The sequence below is a fragment of the Podarcis liolepis genome (genome assembly GCF_965112155.1).
Source record: "Podarcis liolepis genome assembly, chromosome: 3".
In the NCBI taxonomy this organism is placed as follows: Eukaryota; Metazoa; Chordata; class Lepidosauria; order Squamata; family Lacertidae; genus Podarcis; species Podarcis liolepis.
In genome coordinates, this window is record NC_139557.1 from 65,750,652 (window position 1) to 65,772,941 (window position 22,290).

Here is a 22,290-nt window from a genome sequence, read left to right on the forward strand (position 1 = left end):
AACATCCTAGGTCAAGGGAAAGCATGCACTAAAGAGAGAAATGGCAAATACATTTTATTAAGATTATGACAGACATTGCAAAAAAATGGCATTAACTGAAAACATTCAAAGGAGTGGGGTTGGTGAGAGAAAGGAATAGCTAGAAAATGTAAATAAAGGCAACCAATTGGAACAAAGTACTGGGGCAGACTTGTGTATTTAAAATAACAAGATACAGTACAGGAGAAAAAGTCAAGTATTGAAAAACTACATGCCACTGTTTTGTTTAAAAACTGCATAGCAGTATGAAATACTGATATCCTAGATTTGCATTGAATTTCTGCACACACAAGAGTATACCAAACAGAATTATTTAGCATTAATGTTTTAATAGCTCTGGATTAAAGTTTAAAAAAACCCACAGTATCTAAATTTCAAAGTAAAAGTGCACAGTATTGAGAATGAAGTGTTCAAAAAGCTAAATGTGGAAAAATGAATCAATTTTCCTCACAGGTACAATTACTTTTAGAGCTAGGGAGCCTTCTAGTGTAAAAGGCCTCGTGTTACAATATTTGTCTCAAAGAGGCCGGGGCATATTTTTGCCTATATATTTAACCCCCCCCCCCAAAAAAAAACCCCCACAGTTAATACTTCAGTACACACTGGTGAGATATTTGATGGTTAAAGATTAGTGTATACAGAAGTATCTTGTAAAAGCTGTGGAATGGACATTCTTGGTTGTTCCTGGGCTTACATCTCTGTTTTGGAGAATGGCAAGTTCCCACAGATTCTTGAAGAAATGTCTATACCTGGGTACTAGAGATTTATTGGTTGTAAGAGCAGTATACATGAATTTACAAAGAATGTTCATAATAACGTCCCCTTCTCAAGTTTTAAAACAACTAAAATTAGAAGTGTTCTATTGATTGAAGAAAAATCATGCAAGATTAAAAGAAAATTTTCTAGACCCTTCAAAGAGAAAGGCAGCTTTGTGAGAAAAGTTAACTGATCCCAAGATGCATGAATTACCAAAAGCCATGTAGAGCAAGCATTTGTGTTCCTTAATGGTATCAATATATGGCACTAGAGAATGAGGCTGAGGTTTGTTTTTCAAAAAATGGGGCAACTTGTTATGAAAAAGGCAATTATTTCCCAGATTGGAGTCATATATGCTGAACATATGAACTCTTGGATCAAGTACTTAAATGATTTCATTATAAACATTTCAAATGTAGCCATTTTTATAACCATCTTTTTTCAAAATTGAACACCCTTTTAATACAATCTTGGTTTTAGTCTATGGCACAAGCTCAAACTAGCAGTATGGTATAAAGAGAGTTATGGTAGTCTAGTTAAAGGCATTCTTATAATTACAGTAAACATTCAACACAATGTCCTCATTATGGAAGACTGGAAAACCATGGAGTCATGATAAAGATGAACATGCATTTAAGATATGCTGTTTGCAATGAACAGGTTTTCATCTTATAAAGATGGCATGACACCTCTAGCCTAAAAGCATTTGCTTAGAAGCAAATTCCAAATTTCAGTGGAACCAACTTCAAAGTGTGCTCAGAATCAAGAGTCCTATGCAATTTAAAATAGCCTGGAAGCAACTAGTACATTTGTAGACATGTTAACAATAAAATGTATTACACTGAAACCACAAAACAAGCCCTTCATTAGATCAATGAATTAAAAATTGTGGATCCTTTGTAGCTAATTTACAACAAGCAACATGAATTTTGTTCAAGTTCACCTTTTATCAATCTTTGCCAACAGAAGATGGGAGAAAATTTATTAATCCAAAATGCTAGTCTAGGTATACATTTAAGTCTGAAATAAAATTAACTTTTGTTCCATTACACCAGAGCTGGGGAACCTGTGGCTGAACTGCAGTTTCCATCATCCCTGATTTCTGGCCATGCTGGCTAGTTCTGATGGGAACTGGAGTGCAGAAATATCTGGAGGGCTAAAGGTTCCCCAGCCCTACATCAGACTCTTACTTGCAGCAGCCTTTGTTGACCATCAAGAAAAAGTGTCATTAAAAGGAATTCTGCTTCATTAAAATCTGGTTTGTTAACGGACTTCGAAGAGCTTTGATTGCGCCCCTTACTTACTTGCATCAACACCAAAAGCACCCAACCTATGTAAGTCTCCTCAACTAGAAACTTAACTAGAAACAGTGTTACATACCACTGAGTCAGCTTAAATGAGCACAGCAATCTTTCGAAAATGGAAAAGATTGTTCAAAATATGCATTGCTAAATGCTAAGTAGCATTCAGCTTCTCACTTGTATCCTTATTTGCAAAGAGACCAAATATATGCTGTTTGGTCAGAATCCTGTTTATACAATTGTTCCGGTCTGAATGTGCATACCTCTAGAAGTGAATAAAAAGAAATAGAACCGTAAGTCAGAGAAATCCTTAATGAAAGGTTTACAGATAGGAGTTTTATATAAACTACCCTGTCCAGCAAGTTCCATTGTTTCAAACATTAAGGCAACTTTCATTAATTCTAAGCAGACAGTATTATAAAAAATAAATGCCACTTCAAAAATTTATGTACATAATGACAGAGTAGATTTACCTAGAAATTGTATTTAGTAAATTAATAAAGTGTCACAAAGTATTACATAGAGGTTACATCAGGTGCTTGAGTGTATGTGCAATTGGAGTAAATTCTTCGTGTTTAAAGTACAGGTTTCAAGACAGAGCGCAATGACCGTCCTTCTTTTGTAAGTTCTCGTGTGACACACATACATGGTAGTGGTACAGCTTCCTCTCGTCTCTCTACAGCATTATAACTGCATTTCTTCAAGTGGTCAGCCATGCTTACAATGTCAGCAAATTTCCATTCGTTTACAGTACAAAAAGCTGTGCTGAATCGCCACACCTAGAAAATAAATTTTTCTTATCAAAGTGCATTTCTGCTTTTTCAGGGTTCAAAGACTGCATTTATAACAGTATTTGGAAGCAGTGTTTCCCAACTACTAAGTACATGGCAGTACAGCAGTAAACACAAAACCCTAAGTTCATAAGACAATACAGTGGTCTGATCAAGAAGCTACAGTTTGATTATCAAGACTGTTCCCCCAGCTCGTCATCCTCCTTTTTTGTATGGGAGGTAACTGGCCAACATTGTAACTGCAATTGATTTTTTTGCTAACCAGTTACTGCCAAACCATGGTTTTAAAATATATTCAGATGAGGGTTTGATTATCAGGTGTTGGTGTACAGGTGAAACTCGAAAAATTAGAATATCATGGAAAAGTTCATTTATTTCAGTAATTCAACTTAAAAGGTGAAACTAATATACGAGATAGGGACGCGGGTGGCGCTGTGGGTTAAACCACAGAGCCTAGGACTTGCTGATCAGAAGGTCGGCAGTTTGAATCCCTGCTGCGGGGTGAGCTCCCGTTGCTTGGTCCCTGCTCCTGCCAACCTAGTAGTTTGAAAGCACGTCAAAGTGCAAGTAGATAAATAGGGACCGCTCCGGTGGGAAGGTAAACGGCGTTTTCGTGCGCTGCTCTGGTTCGCCAGAAGCAGCTTAGTCATGCTGGCCACATGACCTGGAAACTGTACGCCAGCTCCCTCGGCCAATAAAGCGAGATGAGCACCGCAACCCCAGAATCGGTCACGACTGGACCTAATGGTCAGGGGCCCTTTACCCTTTACCTAATATACGAGATAGACTCATGACATGCAGAGCGAGATATGTCAAGCCTTTATTTGTTATAATTGTGATGATTATGGCGTACAACTGATGAAAACCCCAAATTAACAATCTCAGAAAATTAGAATATTAAATGAAATCAGAGCAATATTGGACCTCTGAGAAGTAGAAGCATGCATATGTACTCAGTACTTGGTTTGGGCCCCTTTTGCATCAATTACTGCCTCAGTGTGGCATGGCATGTATGCTATCAGCCTGTGGCACTGCTGAGGTGTTATGACCAGGAAGACCAAGATGCTTCAGTAGCAGCCTTCAGCTCTTCTGCATTGCTTGGTCTCATGTCTCTCATCTTTCTCTTGGCAATGCCCCATAGATTCTCTATGGGGTTCAGGTCAGGCAAGTTTGGTGGCCAATCAAGTACAGTAATCCCATGGGCATTGAACCAGGTACTTTTGGCAGTGTGGGCAGGTGCCAAGTCTTGCTGGAAAATGAAGTCAGCATCCCCATAAAGCTTGTCTGAGAAAGGAAGCATGAAGTGCTCCAAAATCTGGTAGACGGCTGCATTGACCCTGGACTTAATGAAGCACAGTGGACCAACACCTTCTGATGACTGCACACTGGACTTCAAGCATCTGGCATTGTGTGCCTCCCCATTCTTCCTCCAGACCCTGGGTCCTTAGTTTTCAAATGAGATGCAAAAGTTGCTCTCATCAGAAAAGAGGACTTGGGACCACTGAGCAAGACCAGTTCTTTTTTTCTTTAGCCCAGGTAAGACGCTTCTGACGTTATTTCTTGCTCAGGAACGGCTTGACAAGAGGAATACGACATTTGAAGCCCATCTCCAGGATCTGTCTGTGTGTGCTGGCTCTTGATGCACTAACTCCAGCCTCAGTCCACTCCTTGTGAAAGTCCCTAACACGTTTGAATGGTCTTTTCCTGACAATCATCTCCAGGCTGCAGTCATCCCTGCTGCTTGTGCACCTTTTTCTTCCACACTTTCCCTTTTGCATAACTTTGGGAACACCCAACTTCTTCTGCAATTACCTATTGAGGCTTTCCCTCCTTATGGAGGGTCTCAATGATGGCTTTCTGCACAACTGTCAGGTCAGCAGCCTTCCCCATGATTGTGCTTCCTACTGAACCAGACTTGAGAGACCATTTAAAGGCTCAGGAACCCATTGCAGGTGTTATGGATTGGATAGCTACTGCACCTTTTCACAATAATTTTCTAAGATTGTTAATTTGGGGTTTTCATCAGTTGTACACCATAATCATTACAATTATAACAAACAAAGGCTTGCCATATCTCGCTCTGCATGCCATGAGTCTATCTCATATATTAGTTTCACCTTTTAAGTTGAATTACTGAAATAAATGAACTTTTCCACGATATTCTAATTTTTCGAGTTTCACCTGTAGATGTAACACTAGCCACTTATCACCAAAAGTGAAGAGTGTGGGGAGGAGGGAAATGTTCTTCCTGGCAATTAAGCCTGTGAGATGTTATGAACTAAAGTGTAATGGTTTGGCAACCAGAAAACCTTTCATCTGCATCCTTCTTTCTTAGCAATAAGAAGCTATGGCAATAGTAAGTCAAAATGAAAGACTCAAATAATAGTTATCAGCAATCATCCTTCCTCCTGCCACAAACACATTAACTTCTATGGCAATTTTAACCACACTGGATCCTAATGACTAGCTGCCTCAAGAACCAATCTTTAATGAAAAGCAGGATATAAATATTTTTAAAGGTACAGGGCATTATTAACACATTCTTAATCCACAGATTTTGTCGCAGCATTCCCTTAAACCATGTGGTGCTCTTTTATTCTCAAATTGTTTTAGATCAAATGTGCTAGTCTTACAGAGATAGCCCATCTACAAATATTTATTAGGGTTGTGTTTATGTTTTACTACTGAAAAGAGTTATGTTCAATATTTAGCTTGTGTTCACTATCATAACCTTTTACAGATCCAATTCTTTATAAACTCACTACAAACTCCTGCTTCAGCCAGGGTCCCACACTGTCCAGTGCCACTTGGCTCATCCAGCATTAGTCTCACTGCCTTGGCCATACATCAGCTTTGGTCTTATCTCTGATCAATTAGCACACCACACAGGCTAATGTTTTCTTTGCTTACTCTCATTACTTTGCTGCCCACTCTATTTGCTATAGGTGTTCACTAGCCACTGGTTGACAAGGCTAGGGAGGAATCTGACCTGTGTTCCCAAGGGGCCATTTGCTTCCAGGGTCTTTTGCCTTTCTCGCAGCAGACATTTTTGTTGCTTTGCTTTCATACTCTTGAATTATTAACCTGGTCACAACTGGTTTGTCTAGTGCTGGGGAACTAGGCAGATCATAGCCCGGGGTTTATGGGGCACTAGAGGCTTCCTGTTCAAAAAGCACAATTCTTACTTTTAGTTCCTCTTTTATCTTTATTAGCAGTGACGAGGACCCACCATGCTTGGGAGACCTCAACCCATAGACAAAAGAACATACTAATTCTAAAACATAGGTAAAGGCAATTCCATGTATCGTTATGCATACAAACCTTTTCTTTTATTTGCCACGAAGAACTTCCATCTGGGTATGTCCTCTTTTCCCACAGCAGTATGACCATTCCTCGTGCCTGTAATAAACTTCCGCACACATCCCTCATTAATCGCGACACTCGTGAAAGCTGACATAAACTAAAACCATCTAGAAAACCTGCAATGTGTTGTAGAACTTCAAAAGGCAGATTACTCAGGTGGTCACTACGCAATCCTAAACAGCATCTCTTATCAGGCTCCGTCAGCACAGTAGATATACATGGCTGAACCCCAAATGACCGAAGGTGCCGATCATGAATAATCTTTGCCCCTTGCGTTGAAGGACAGAATCTGCGTTGAGAATATGTACATCCATAATACGCCAGAGGACACCTCTGCTCCATCCAGCCGTTGAGGCCAGCATGAATGTCACCATGTACATTCTTAAAATGCGAAGGAAATTCATTTCGTCTAAACAACTGTCCACAAACAAATGTAAACATTGAACGCTTTGTTTGGTATCTAGCCACACATTCTAGCACCAAGTCTAGCCCAAGAGTCTGGAAAGGGCTTGGATTTGAGAGCTGTGGATTTGCATGATCACATGCAGAGGCTGAAGCAATTTCCCCTACCATTGTATTTGTGGCCAGAATTGCAGAAGGGAGAGAAAACGTCTGCGTCCCAAAATCAACACGGTATCCGTCAATAACACGACTATCAGATATTCCCCTACCACCGGGAGAGTCTCCAAGACAAAACAGTAATGCTGCTGTGATTAAATCTATTCCATGAAGACCCATAGGATCTTCTGTTATTTCCAAATCTGATGTATCCACTGCTTTGTCTTCCTTTGGTGCAGATATGTAGTGATTTGCAAGGAAATTATAGGTACGATGAGGAATTAAAGAAAATACATCTATGCTTCTCAGTCTGTCTTGTTCAATTTGTTTCTGTATCAGTTCTTCATTACAGTACTGTGGCAGATATACATGATTAACAGTGCCGTTAGACAAACTGTGGAGAGGTAATTCTTCCTTAAGTTGTGTTGCTACAGGAATAGGGCTGCAATAACCCAATGCTTCAACATGAGAAGCATTACATACACCATTTGCTACATTAGATTGGTCAGAATTACACATACCAAGTTCTTTGCTCTCTTGCAGTGTATCTGCACTTGTATTGTCTGCATGAAAGCCATTGCATAAAGAGGTATCAAGACCCATATTCAAATTGTACTGTTGCATGGTGTCGTAACAAATGTCACTTGAGCCATTTTGTTCCAACTGCGCATTTTGATTCAAGATATCCAGGTGAATACCACCAACTGCTCCCATGTTATCTTCATCTAGACAGTCAAGTTCTACTTTATGCATTCTACTACAATTTTGCTCTTTTGGCTGAAAATCTTCACTTGTTTTAGGTGGTGAAATGCCAAGCTTTGAGCTTAACATGCTTATGTCTCTAGTAGCAGTGTTCAGGATATCTAGAGCTGTAGCTAAACTCTTTGTCGTTTCCACAGTAGCTTGATAAAGTGCACCATAAGACTCTTCATCTACAGGCATCAAGCCATTTGAAAGTGCAGCATCTGGGGCACCTGCAACAGAAGTCTGTTCTCTGGATTTTACCACCTCATCACCTGTTTTCGATGTCATAGTTGCTACTTTGAGAGATTCAAGGAGCATTCGTTGATCCTGAAGGGCAAGAGCCATGTCTAACTGCTCAACTTCATCAACATCTTTACTAAGATTCTCATAAGATTTTCTATCTGCGTAACTGACAGGCCATCTGTTCCACTCCATAGTGCAGCATACCACACTTGCAGGGCAAATTTCTAGATGTTCAGCAATTTTGTTTCGGGCTACAGTAAATGGACAGCCAAAGCCACTGTTGAGACAAGGCACTCTTTCAAGTGGGCATAAAAGGCGATGCTCTGCAGCTTTGCATGAATGAAATACTGCTCCACAAACCAAAGGACAACCAATCAAATCACAGGAAATGCCAGCCTCTGGTCTGGTCATACAACGCCGACTAACACAGTTGACGCAATGTAGATGTTGATGTTCTTCCACGGTGGCAAGTTCAGCTCTAGGAAAAGAGGAAGATAAAGCAGACCAAATGTCCATATTTGTTTTTAAGCAAGCATCAGACTTGTAGCAAAGTACTCTCCTGGTTATATAAAATATCTGTAAGTGCCATTGTATGCACATTGTATGCCATTGTATGTAGGAGATTTGGCTACTGCATATTAAAAAATCATATTTTCACATGTTTTGCCAGTCAATCTTTGTATTCAAAAGCATTTCATTTATTCCAAAAGAGAAACTATTTCCTAGGAGCTCTACTCAGTGTTCCACAAAATTTATATGTTTGGGATTTTACTACCATCCCACATTGACATTTCTAGTCCTTTTCAGTGGTTTTTAAAAGCACTGGAGCACTGAAACTTACTTGCGTTCAGGCACACTCAAAGCAGGCACAGTAGGAAGTCCTCCCCCCGCTGACAGTGTAAACATGGTGACAAAATCACTTCACCGCTGCAAAGTCCTGTGGCACCTGTTTCCAAGATAGATTTTGATCAAACCCTAGATAACATCAAAACAAATTTGCAAAAATAGGATATTGTCTGGGCGTATACAAATGCAGCAAACAAGGTTTTCAAGCTAAGACGAAAGTTACTTGATAGTTACACAAAGAAGCTCTTTGTTTATTATGTTAAATTTCAAAATGGTATTTTAGCTCCCTCTAGTGATCAAATAATGAATAATCAGCTAATATGAATTTTCAAGGACTTCAATACCTTGTACAGCTCTTCACCAACACACACCTGTGTATCTGCACAAGACCTATAAAAAGGCACTACAGAAAAACTGTTTGATCTAGGCTTAAGAATGTATCTTCCCAACAAACATAAAGTCAGCAATGAGTTCTTTCACGTTTGTCTAATACCACACACAAGTTGAATATATATACCTGCTAAGATCCTCTGATGGAAGGGTTCTTTACAAGCTAAACAATGTAATTGCACCCCCAAATTCTTGATCTCTTTTATATATTTTTTGCAGGAGAATTTGGTGTGCTAGAAAATACTAAAAATGAGGAATATCTCATATCTACCTCTTAAATGCATAAAAACTAACTTGAAGGTAGATGCTTTGAAAATATGACCCCAGGTCAAGGCCTACTGATATGTTTCAGTAGAGTGTGATAAATGGTAACAGCCTAATCACATTGTATCAATCCTTTCCCAACTAAGTTCAGGATTCATACAGAGGACTATTGAATTTTATCTTAACAAGTACATTGCAAGCACATTACAAGCACATTACAAGAAATGTGGTTATGGCTGTGAAGAAGTTTTCAATGCACCTCCCATTCAAATCCAACATGTGCCTTACTACGCTGTCTCTGAATTAAAAACTGGCCCCTGAATAAGCCAATAAAAAACTAAAAGCATAAGAAACCAAAAATGTATTTTAAGCCCAAATGTTTCGCCACCAAATTTAAGAACTGTATTCTTCAAATAAACCAAATTTTGTCAATACGTACTTGAACTTGCTCCTCTAAGATTTGGAGAGTCCCTGAAATAGAAAAAGGTTGACACCCATCACTTTGACAATAACATCATACCAAAGAAAGAGGGCATCATTGAGGAGTCCTATATGGCATTAACAGTATTCTAGTCTCTTGCTTTACTCATGTGTCATTCAAGGATGAAATTAACAGATGCAGTAAAGAATCATACTTGGTCTTACTCCAAAACCATGCAGGCACCACACACAAAGAAGAGAGCCATAAAAAGATTCAGGTCCAAAGATGAAAATTGTGACAATATATGCACAAAATTCAGCTTAACTTTTAAAAAAGCCATATTTCAGATAATCCAAGGTGGGTATTAATCATTCAATGCAGCTCCACCCCAAAGGGATTCAGGAACTTAAGAATTAGTGGAATTTTCTTTTTTTATTATTATTATTCCTCCTCCCTCTCAATCTCTTTGCCTTCTGTGCCATGTATTTTTAGATCAAGGACAGGGAACCTCAGGCCTCTTTACCTGGTCCTAGATAAGAAAGGTAGGGGTGTGCAAGTGTGTAAAAACTAACCTACTGGTACAAAGGTAAAATTCACATTCATTGCCCTGCTCGTTTTTGTCTCTCGCCCTGCCCACCACTGACATGAGGTTCACACAGAGGAGAATGTGGTCCTTGGGCTGAAAAGCTCCTCATCCCTGTTTTGGATTGTAGGTCTGTGGGTAAGGTTGTTTTCTAGTTCTAAGCCACTCTGGGAGCCCTTTTGGCAGAAGAGTGGGATAAAAATGCTTTAAATAAATAAAAATCAGCTTGGCTAAAGCCACCTAGTGAACTTGCAACAAATGGAAGAACTCCTCAGCTCACAAGCCATTCAAATACACCAGCCCTTAGAGCAAATTCTGCTACTTATAAACGCAACCAAAATAGCAAGATGTCATTTTTCAAGCTTCAGCTCTATCTTCTCTTGCTCAAGAAGTGGTTCAGTACTGGTTTTGAACATCCCTATGATCAGGAAAACTGTCTCACCAAATCAAGACCTTCGAAGGGACAACAGAGCAATGAGACTTTTCTGTGTAGACTCCATTCCTATAATATGCAGATGAGGATAATCCCACAGCTAAGAAAACTAGGAAGAAACAGAATCAGATATCAGAAACTATGAGTTATCATATCCCTTTCTCCCCCTTTATGAGATGAGAAAATTCAGTGACTTACACTGCTAATTACATCTATTGCAAGAACTACAAAATTGATAAACTCTTATGGTTGAAAGCATCCAATTATGATAGCAGCATATCTGATGAAGTTTCCCCACCATTAGTTTTCCCATTCAATGTATTTCCTTGTGTTTTCTCCCCACCCCCCATCCTCCAGCCCCCTTGTTATAAGAGCTTACTTACCAGTTTGTTATTGCTGGAATAGAGTTCTGGTTGATTTTGTCCTGTAACAAATCATTTTCAGTAAAGTTAATTTTTAAAAAATAATATCAACCTTTACTTATAGTATACTGACTTGATTAGAAAATATAGATACACACACACACACACACACACACACACACAATCTTCTTAACACCAATGTAAACTTTAAAAATTATTAACGTTCTTTCACAAGGCAAGTTTTTTGCTAGACTAGCAGAGAAGATGTTGTCCATGTGTGGACATTGCAATCAACTGTGGAAACAGCCTGCTATATACCAATGCACCTTAGCTGTGTTTTGTGAAGCTGCTTCAGAAGCAGTAAGCACAGAATGGAATAAGCATGCGCACATGCACACGCACACACACACACACACACTTTTCTGTTCTAAACTCCACTACTCCCTTAACAAATAAGTCACTGGGGTTTTACAAAACATGTGGGCATATAAACTGTTGTTATGATTTTCAATATTGCAATTCAAAGCACATTTTCATGGAAGTAAGTTCTATTAAAATAAAAAAAAAGTGAAAGTAAATATACTTAGCATCCAGGTAAGTTAAATTTATAGAACACCAGACAACTGATAATAGAATGCAGTGCTTTGTTGGTATTTCACAATGCAGTACCATGCCGTTCTTTTCATGGTTGTAATATTTTAATTCCTGGTAATCCAGGTACTAAACCAGTTTCCACAGTCAGATGTGATGATCTCGTGTTTCAGTTCAGTGCATGTGACAGTAAATCCCATAAATGCTACTCAAACATCATATTTGAACTCTGTCCATAAATTGTGACCGGTAGAATTTTCTTTTTTATACCAATATTTTATTATTTCTCAACAGGCATCTCAAAATGAATTATATGCATAATTAACAATTTGTTTTTAAAGCTCCACCTCTGAAAAGCATGCATTTAAAATAGTTTACAGGGTTGGACAAATATTATTCCAATTCCTAGAAGTCAGAAAGTACTTTCAAAGAATAGCAAGAAGAAGCTGTTACAGGTCACTGCATTAATAGTGAGACAGGAAGGGGTATATGGAGAGAGAAACAGAAGTGATCGAGAAGTAAGAACACAAAGAAAGCACACTGGAACAAGAAGGAAAGGAAACAACATACTGGTAGAGCAATTTATGTGGTGATGTTCAGGGAAAAAGTTAACCAATGCCCTTAGCTCAGTTCTACCAATAAAAATGATTTTGTATGCTGGTTTAGGAGCAGAGAATTGCAGGACTCTTGGCTGAGAGTCCTGCAAGACCTGCTCCCTGTCTTTTTCCACCTGGCTTAAGAGGATGGGACCCTGATGGACTCTAGCTACAAAAGCTGAGGCTGCTTAAGAGGCCAGAGACCATCTTGGCTACCTCTTAGTGCAGACCTAGGTCATCAAGCCTCAGCTTCCAGTCGCTGCTCACCATGAACCAAGATTGGCAGCAACAGCAGTAGATATCTTCTAGGCTTATGATAATATTTTATTCTTTTGCTAATTGTGCTGTTTTAAATGTACATTTTATATTTGACTTCCTTTAGTAATGTTTTCTTTTTGAATGTTTACGAGAATATTTCAGTTTCCTGTTAATTATGCTCCTTTGAATGTATTTGTATACTCCAGTGATGTTTTATTTTGGATTGTTTTATTTGATGCTGTGGTCAAATTGTTACAAGGTTTTCAGTTCTTTTTAAAGCAAGTATGCACACAACGCCTGTGCATTATTTTCCAAGAATTCCCCTCCCAATCCCTGTTTGCTGGTTGCCAGCACTGGTATCTTAGAGAAAGGGCCTGCAAAACCTGCAAGTGCCAACACCGTACCTTTTAAAATTCTAACAATTCAAAGTATTATTTTTCATAGAACTAACTACACTACATTCACTTGGAAGAGCAAGGTAGTTGAATTACAATTCTGGTGAAACAAACATGGGAAACATATTTCAACCCGCTCCTAGACACTTGCTCACCAAAACCCAGTCTTATTGACCATTATGAAACCCAGTCTTATTGACCAATCAGTACGGTAAGATAACAGCTTCTGATATACTGGTCTCTTACTAATGAACAAACCTAGGCAGAACAGCTGCTCATTTCTGATTAGGCAATGTCAGCAACTGGGTTCAGTTCATCTGAGATGTTGAAGTATGCGTGCTTGCCTGTTACCAACCAAGAAACCTAAAAATACACACAGTTCTGGTGAGATGTACACTGCTCTCAGAAGGTACAGATCACCTGATGTTATTGTACATACTACAATCAGCTGACTAGAGCTCTCAAAGTGTGTTTGGAACGTCTGCTGCCAAAACTAAAATTCCAGCTGCAGCAAACAACCCAATGACCAATGTTTGTATGAACAACTAAGAGCATAATAATGACTTGAAATAGAAAGCTCTTGGTATTCAAAGTGTAATTCAATCCTTCTCTGCTTCTTGTGTATCCAGTTACTATAGCTACACTTTAAACTTTGAACAGTGGAATTTTAACAACATGTCAGTGTGTATTTTTCAACCGTTTCATACATTTAATAAAGTACACTAAGATAACTGTTTAAAAGTCGGTGATATGGTAATCTCTTACGAATTGGTTAACTGAGACATCAAACATTCTGGTTTGTGTTAGGTGCAACTCAGAACCTACCCTACACCATGGTTTGCACTTTCAGAACAAGTAAGCTGTGCTTTAGAGCTGCTTGTCTTCTTGTGTTTTTCATCTGCTTAGAACTCAACTTCACTAGTTCATAAATTTACTCCCACCTCCATGAGGAAGTACTGGTAAGCCTCTTGAGACAGAACCATGGAAGTGTGGTTCTGAATTCAGATGCAACAGCAAATCACAGTGAGCCCAGGCTGTACTGTGGAAACCTGCATCAGTTCAAAGTATGGTCTGATATGAGCTTAGCAGCCCCTCACAAATCATAGTTCATAAACAGGTGTAAATTCAGGATTGCAAAACTACGGTAATGTGCTGAAGCCTCTTAACAGTAAGTAGTATTTCAGATTAGTTTGTAAAATCAATTGCTCAAAAATATTGCTTACAAGTTCTAAATTATTTCTGCCCATTTTCAGAATTCAGATCAAAATTAAATCACACCAAGAGCTCCACGTCAGCACCTTTCATCATCCTCTTCTTTTCCTCTTCCTAATGTTCAGTTTTAAAGTCTGAGCTGGGATCACTGCTGTGAACATCTCAATCCCCTACCACAACGTGAGCTCTGATTTCCCATTTCAAATATCTTTTTAGAATGGCTGGGCTTCTAAATTTACATACCTTAAGACTATTGGTACAGCTGATACTACAAACCCTCTATCTTGCCTCCAGAAACTGTAATTAATTTCAGTATCTGGCCAACAAAGTGACAGGAAGAAAATCATAGCATATTGTTTGTTACTGTTACCTTAGTCTATAAATTCATGTACAATGGAAATATTTCTACAATAGACTTTCATTTTACAATATTTAGCACATTCAAAAGTAGGCAATAAATTCCTTATTATTGCACATACATATACTACACACAAGTCAAGCAAAGAATGGGATAAAATATCTAATTTTATTTTTCTGTCTTTGCTTTTTAGGTGACGTAGGATTCTGTTTATTTCACTATTTTCAATTAGAATTTTAAGTTTATTACTAGATTACAATCATTTCATTACAAATGTTTAGTTTTGAGATGGCATTTCAGAATAACTGGTTTTCTTAATGTCTCAGTAAACATAATTGCTTTAAAAATATGTTTTTAAAATATCTTTTTATTAAAAGATAAAAAGTATCTTTCTGACAGATCCGCTTTCATTATCACATGCTTTATTTTCCTAAGTACTTGGTATAGTAGGCTGTTACACAACCATAGCAGAAAAAAAAGAACTCAGATAGATCAGACACAGAAGCAGTACTTGGTTAAATTAGCATAGGAACCAAAGCAAAGAGTCAAATTTAATGTGTAACACGTTTCTGCACATTTCTCCTCACATGTAGCAGCTGTGCAGAAGTAGCGTATGAAACATTTAAGGGAGAGGGTTCTCTTTAAGAACAACTGTTCTTAAAGAGACAACTGTTCTAGAGTTGGGGGAAAACAATTGATCACTTAAATGTAAAAAAGCCCATGAAGTCAAGAATAGCTGTGTATAAGTTCCAGGTTTTTAAACTGCATCCATAGAATATTACGATTGTAGCCTGAGGGCCCTTTGCTCTCCAGCCAAATACCCAATCCCTCATTTGGTTTCAGGCACCATAGGCTTTGCAGTTTGCTCCAGAAATTTTCTGCCTTCTCCTCTCCCAATTACACCACATGGCCTAGATTTTCTTACTAGTCATGTGCCATAATTATAAGCATCTCTGAACAGGAACTGGAACACAGGAGTCATGATGAAGCATGAAGCAAGATGAGGCAAATATCAGAGCAGCACAGACTGCAAGTGTCCAAGACTATCGTCCAGTTCACTGCACTGAGAAAGAGGGCTTCCTTATGATCTGGCCAGGTTTCTGTGAAATTCTGGCATCTTAAGAATAGTCACTTCTGTAATTAGTACGAATTGTCGATGATCCATGCCATTATTCTAATACATCAACACTGAAAATACCTGACCTATAGATGAAACTTTTCCTTCTCTGTTAAATGCTACAACTAAATTGACGTTTCATCTCTATTTGCATTTAAGGATTATAGCTTTGCACAGTACTGTGTTTACACAAAGGTAATCGTTAAAAGAAACATTCAGCTTTAGGACTCGGGTGAGAAATCTACCACACACGTTACACTATAGTCTGCCAATTGTTAATTTCTGTAGTTGCACTTGCCCTAAAGAAGCCACTTATATAGCTTGGAATCTGAGACACTGAGGACATATTATTTTATACACAACACTGAGGACATAGTATTTTTTACACAATTTATCAAACATTACGTCTAGAAATTAACATAAATTTAGAAAAGGGAGAGGTTCGTTTTTCCTCAAAATAACATTTTTAGAGACATCCAGAGTTTGCAAGAAATGTACAAAATAAAACCCAGGATAGTTGTAACTATACATAGGAAAGAAATCTGCATTCAACTGGTTGCCCTCTACCTCCACTGCTAAATTTACCCCACCAGTGCATTATAATCTTATTTTTGCCTTTTCTGTCACCCATAACTTTATTTTCATCTTCTGCACTGCAGCACCGAACTCAGTGCTGGTCCTATAGCCCTTGCTATTGTCTTTCCTTCTGACCATAAGCACATTTGGTTGAAAGTCTACTGTGCAGTCTGTCTTGTGTACTTTATGGTTGCCTGCTGCTGCTCTCGAATTAAGAGCATCAGATAGTGACATGTCTGTTTTGCAAAGGAGAGGGGGAAAATAAACCCCTTCCCACCTCACAATTAATGAAAGGAAACAGCTCAAGAAAACAAAAGTAATTTAAAAATGTGGGGAGGGAATGAATGGACACAAACATGGAAGTGTGACATTCCAAATAAAAGGAATAAAAATACAAACAAAGTGAAGTGGCAAATGGCAGTAATAAAACCATTAAGGAAGGTGTGGATATAGTTACAAACAAAAGAAAGCAAATATCAAAATAATAATGTCAGGGAGCACTATCAGACTTATGCCTGTGTTAACATTAATTCTCTAATCTTAGTTTTAATATTCAAGGGTAGGGGTTTCTGAAACAATTTATTTAACTGGATGTTCAGATCCCACCTCCTTTTGGTTTTGCCTGTGCTCCTGCCCAAATGCAACTCCAACACGTCTCTAAACAACCACTGAAGCTCTCAACCCCCCCAAAATGTTCCCCAACCCTGTAGTAAAGGCTATTTCATGTATCTTGTGGTGCATAGCCACCCATTTACTAATGCCTTATTTTCAAGCTTAATAATAATTATTATTATTTATTTATATCCTGCCCATCTGGCTGTTTCCCCTGCCACTCTGGGCAGCTTCCAACAAAATATTAAAATACAATAATTCATCAAATATTAAAAGCTTCCCTAAACAGGGCTGCCTTCAGATGTTTTCTAAAAGTCAGATAGTTGTTTATTTCTTTGACATCTGATGAGAGGGCGTTCCACAGAGCAGGCGCCACTACCGAGAAGGCCCTCTGTCTGGTTCGCTGTAACTTCGCTTCTCACAGTGAAGGAACCGCAGAAGGCCCTCAGTGCTAGACCTGAGTGTCTGGGCAGAACGATGGGGATGGTGACGCTCCTTCAGGTATATCTATATATTCTACACTGTACCACACATTTACAGCTTATGCTAATAGTATTGTCAGTTTTCACTTGATAGAAATTAAGGGTGCTTATGAAATTTAGATTAAAATATTATAAAAGTGGTCAGTTCTCTCAAAATGCTAGTAGCTAAAACACTTGGCAATGTGTTTTCAATATTTCACAATTATGCAGATACTGCCTACATTCCTTCATTATGGTTCTGGACACCGAGTGTGTTTTGTACCTATTTGTTTTTATTTTAAATATCTGTAGCCCAATGGATACTTTCAGACTTTGGATTTAATTTAAAAACAAGATACTGGTTTACTAAATATTCTGGCTTGTTTTTGCTGATATGCCCTGTTCTAACATCTGCACCTACAGAAAGAGTTCTATATTGGGGCCTAGGGCACAGACAACGCACAGAGAAAAGATGATACACAGAGAAAAATCTGCATCCAGCTTCAATAGCTGTAAAGTTTGCTGCTACTTGCTGGATTGGAGAAACACATGCAGCTTTGAACAGATGGTCAATGTGGTTAGGTCTGATGGAAACAGATTCCAGACACCAATAGCCATCTCAGCAAGAGCTGTCAGCACCCAAACTCTGCTCAACACAAAGCTTGTTGCATAGAGCAGCATGTCTATAGCCTGTAGCTGTCTGTCACAGTTTCTAGATTGTGAATATAATCTGATGTATGACATAATGTGGAGAGAACCCCCACCCCAAGGTGTTACTGCCCATGAATTGCTATTTAATATAGTAAATTCCTTTAAAATCAAATGGGCTTAATCTTGAAAAATGTGGTTGGGATTGAAGTGTTTTCAGAAACAACTTCACAGATCTAATGGCTTAATGTACTACAGCTGGGCAATAGTTTCTCCATATGGTTTCCAAAGCTATGTAATTTCTGAAAACTCTGGAAGTACTGCAGGACATCTTTAAGAGACATTAAAGTAGTATGTAAAAATAGGAAGCTGCCTCAAAGCTTGCTTAAACACATACATATTACGTTATCCACCCAGTCACCACATCTGCCACCCCTTTATTGCACCCAAAATAAAGGATGTAGGGAGAAGCTGAAGGAAAAGGTTAAAGTTTGTGAATACAGAAGTTCTGTGCCAAACCTCAAATACTGAATGACTCCAAGACTTATTTTCAAAGAGCTGCTTACAATTGTAACAACTTATTTCAGATAAAATAAGAATTATCAGATATATATATACAAACCATGTCGCTTAAAGAATTTCACATTTGATAATGTTTTATTACAGGATTATCCCCCACCACTCTTTTTAAGTTCAGGCTTAAGCCATATACCGGTACTTCAGCATAACTCAAGTCCCAGCTATATTCTTTCACAATCAATTTTTTTTTTTTACTACGCAGCACAAAAACTACAAACTGTACTGTTACAGTAGATGCCAACAAAATGTGACAGGGAAATTCTTTGAGAGAACTAAAGTAGTGTTCATATTCCTCTCTGAACAATAGTCCCTATGGTCATTGTTTGATGTCTTTTCAAAAATCTGACAAGGTTCTCTTATTTCACAATTACTACAATGTCTCCTTTCCCAAACTGTAGCTTTTACTCCATTCTGCTTTCAGCTTACAAACGTTTACAAAACATTATACCCATCCATTCATTTTCAATAGGCAATTGATTATTACAGACTCTTCCACATTAGATATGTAGGGGAAACGTTTCAAGAAGAAGCTATTCCAAGAATCAATACCGCTTTCCATTGTGTTCTATTCCTCCTTATAACAAGTGACAGGCAGAGCCATACTCCTTCCCTCCCACATGTTTAACATAGGGAACGATGCTGTCTCCTTTTAAGGCTCAGGCTTAACCACAGGACAACCCTCAATGGAGCCAAGTCATCTAGGGCAGAACTGCCCTTGCATTTAACCATTTATTTTTAACACACACCCATATAGGAACCCAGGGAAATCCCCACCGGTGAATCGAACACGCTTCTCTGTACTAATTTGTGTAACACCTTCCCTTGAGGCGGGGACGATGCCCTGCAGCAGCCGCACCAACACACCCCAACTCACAATAGGGCTTTTCTGACCACTGGGAGCTGGGCGTCTGTGTGTGTTGTGTGTGTGTGGTTGAGCAGCTCCGCATATTACTGCCGTAGCCATGCTAAGTAATCGGCTCAAGGAGGAGGCGGTCCATTCCCCTCTGTCCATTGTTTCCATCTACACCGAAGGGGAAAGAGAGAAGAGGAGGGGCGGGCAGCGAAGAGAAGGGAAGGAGCCAGCGCCACAGGCGTATCTTCCCCCTCCCTCCCTGGCACCCACCCCTACCCTCCTTTGAGACCCGTCTTTAAACACAACGGGGGGGGGCAAAAGCAGCAGCGCCACTGCCCCAAGGAAAGCACCTCCCGGGGCCTCCTCAGAAAGGACCGCGCCAGCTGTCAGCCAGTCATTGCCCCCCCTCCGGCCCCCCGACGACCGCCATCACTCCCACCCCGCTTCACAGCCCTGCGAGAAGGTGAGCTGACCGCCCCAGACCAGGCCGGGCCCGTCCTGCTCAGGCAGGAGCCAGAGGGGGACCCCGCAGCTCCACGCACCGACCCACCTCCCTGCCAGCCGCCATTTGTTTACTTGTCGGCCGGCAGGGAGCAGCAGCAGCAGCAGCAGCAGCAGCAGCCGTAGTTCGAGCCCACCGAGGGCAGCACAGACAGAGAGAAAAGCCCTCAAGATGCGTCCCGTCCCGCGTCCGTGTTCTCGTTCTCTCTCTCTCTCTCTCTCTCTCTCTCTCTCTCTCACACACACACACACACACACACACACACACACACACGACTCACCGCTCCGTCGCTCTCCCGCCTCCTGCGCGTAAAGCAGCTCGAACGTGGAGGGAGGAAGAGAGAGGAGCAGGCGAGAGAGGCACCCGCTCCCCCGGACGCCCTGAAGATTCGATCCGGTTCCGGTGAGGGGTGGGGCGGAGGACTTGCCAGAGCAGGCTCGCAGCGGTGCTTTCCGGCTACGCCGCTCGCTCGCGCGCGCGCGTTCTCTCTTCCCCAGCTGCACGGTGGCGGTGGGGGGAGCGGCTGTCGTAAAGGAGGGAGGAGGAGGAGCAACGGGAGTCCTTGCGGCCGGCAGCGCCGGTGACGCAGCGAAAGGGAAGCGAGCTTCCCACCGGGGGAGCGTGACCGAGGCTGTCCCGGAGTTCGGCGACGCCTCCGCGTCGCTCTCACTTATTGTAAAATACAGTACAAGGGCGCCTTGCATTTTATTCGCGGCCATTATATCAGGGAATAATGCTAACTTAAAACAAATAAGTTATCGTCCCGGAGGATAATGGCCCCGGAGGAGTGCAAGCAACTATTGCGGGAATAGTTTTATTTTGTTATCATCATCATCTTCCTTATTACTTACGGAATTAAGGCTGTTGCAGCCATACTCTGGAATTTGCTTCTGAAGAAGCGACTGCTGCTCCCCGGTTCCAGTCTTCTTTCGCACACGCTCTGCTTCATATATGATGAGGGAAGGGACCGGGGAACCGGACTTTTTTTCCTGAAAGGCATTATTTCTACTGCATGCAGATGCAATGGGATATATAGCGATGCTGTGCGGAAGGAAAAGTCCTTTCCTCTGCCAGAGAAGGCCCGTGGCATGGTAGTACGTGCGGGCAAGGGGGAGGTCTGCCCTGCTTCAAGTTTCTTTATTTTTTTCCCCAAGAGTTTGACCGATCTACCTATCTTGCCACATAGTAAAAATACAAGAATGAAAGACAATTTCCATGGTACCTCTTCATTGTCCTCCTAAAATGAGACTGCCTCACTCTTTTCAATTGCTGGCTTAGGCACTCTGACAGAGGCACTTTTCTGCATTATTGCATTTTCCACTATTCTGCTACTGAAAGATTCTGGGGTGAAGGCTGCTGTCATAGGTTCAACTCTTTGCTGGTATTTTTCTGAACCTCTTATCTCCACTTACAGGGTACTTGGATTTCTGCTTACTATCATTACACCTTGTTTGTTGATGGTGTCATTTCCTTACTTTGAAATACAGTACAGTAATCATATCCAAAACTGGCAAAGATATGTCCCTAGACATGAGAGGCTTTTGGCCTTGCTGGGTTTGGATATGGATCACAGTCTCACAAAAAAAGATGTTCAAATTCCTTCATGTTACTTGGAAGCACAACTAATTTGTTCATGTTTTGTGTGTGCCGATTGTCAAAATGTCTGAAGCATTAGCTAATTTAGCTACTATGGTCTGAGGGTATGTTCCTCCATATTTTCTGTTGCTATTCTACTATCTGCATTTGTATTCCTTCTGTAGAATTGCTACTACTACTTGTTCTAGTTACTATTTGCAGTAGACCAAATGTTCCTCAAATAAATGAGATTTTTCTTGTATTCCCAGAAGATGCCAAATTTCATTTGCAAATATGCGCAGCTGGGTTTTTATGTGACTGAGTAAAGTATCGTGTTAGAATTATGATATTTATTATATTAAAGTACCGGTTATCATTAGATAATAATCTGTTTCACCCATTTGCCAGCACCTTGTGAGAATATATGTTGCATTAGGGAACCTATAAAACAAGGGTGGTCCTCTGGATATCATATCTGACAATTGGCCATGCTGGCTGGGGCTGATGGTAGTTGGAGTCCAACAACGTCTGGAGGTCCACAGGTTATTTATTTATTTAAATTATTTTTATCCCCAAAAAGAAAAGAATTTGAGAGGGAGTTAAAAAAAAGAAAACTCAAGCACTGTTTCTTAAATGCAGAGTTCTTGTAATGACCAGCTGGAATAGAAGAATTTCAAGAAGAGCCAAACGTTGCTGGTTTCAGCAGACCCCTGGAGTCTGATGGAATAGCTGCTGTGAATTATAGTTACATGGTGACTTGTTGAACTATAAAGAAATGTATTGTGCTGATAAAGCCCATTCTCCTGAAGATGGATGGTAAAGATGGTTGGAGCTCACTGCCACCAGAAGGACTGTGGAGACAG

At 40.0% G+C, this 22,290-nt stretch overlaps 1 protein-coding gene across 3 annotated transcripts; it reads right to left on the reverse strand.

Moving 5' to 3' along the window:
* Positions 1-37: 37 nt before the first annotated feature.
* FBXO30 (F-box protein 30) lies at positions 38-21,519 on the reverse strand. 3 transcript variants are annotated; one of them, XM_083496268.1, is made up of 8 exons: positions 20,133-20,348; positions 11,116-11,156; positions 10,742-10,841; positions 9,735-9,766; positions 9,159-9,274; positions 8,637-8,741; positions 6,209-8,273; positions 38-2,875 (listed from the first exon to the last, which is right to left on the reverse strand). In XM_083496268.1, the coding sequence occupies exons 6-8, from the start codon at positions 8,699-8,701 to the stop codon at positions 2,672-2,674; spliced, it is 2,334 nt and encodes a 777-aa protein (XP_083352394.1). In that variant the 5' UTR covers positions 8,702-8,741; positions 9,159-9,274; positions 9,735-9,766; positions 10,742-10,841; positions 11,116-11,156; positions 20,133-20,348; the 3' UTR covers positions 38-2,671. The 3 variants fall into 3 exon arrangements, with proteins under 3 accessions (XP_083352394.1, XP_083352393.1, XP_083352395.1); XM_083496267.1 differs by lacking the exon at positions 9,159-9,274 and having other exon boundaries at positions 20,133-21,519; XM_083496269.1 differs by lacking the exons at positions 9,159-9,274; positions 9,735-9,766; positions 10,742-10,841 and having other exon boundaries at positions 20,133-20,337.
* Positions 21,520-22,290: the final 771 nt, after the last annotated feature.

Bases quoted from the DNA above. Each gene is read 5' to 3' on its own strand.
- FBXO30 (XM_083496267.1), bottom strand. From the start codon at position 8,701: ATGTTTACACTGTCAGCGGGGGGAGGACTTCCTACTGTGCCTGCTTTG. The intron at 8,274-8,636 runs GTAAGTTTCAGT...CTCTTTTCCTAG, and splicing joins TTGAGTGTGCCTGAACGCAA to AGCTGAACTTGCCACCGTGG. The intron at 2,876-6,208 runs GTTTGTATGCAT...TTTATTTTCTAG, and splicing joins CGTGGCAAATAAAAGAAAAG to GTGTGGCGATTCAGCACAGC.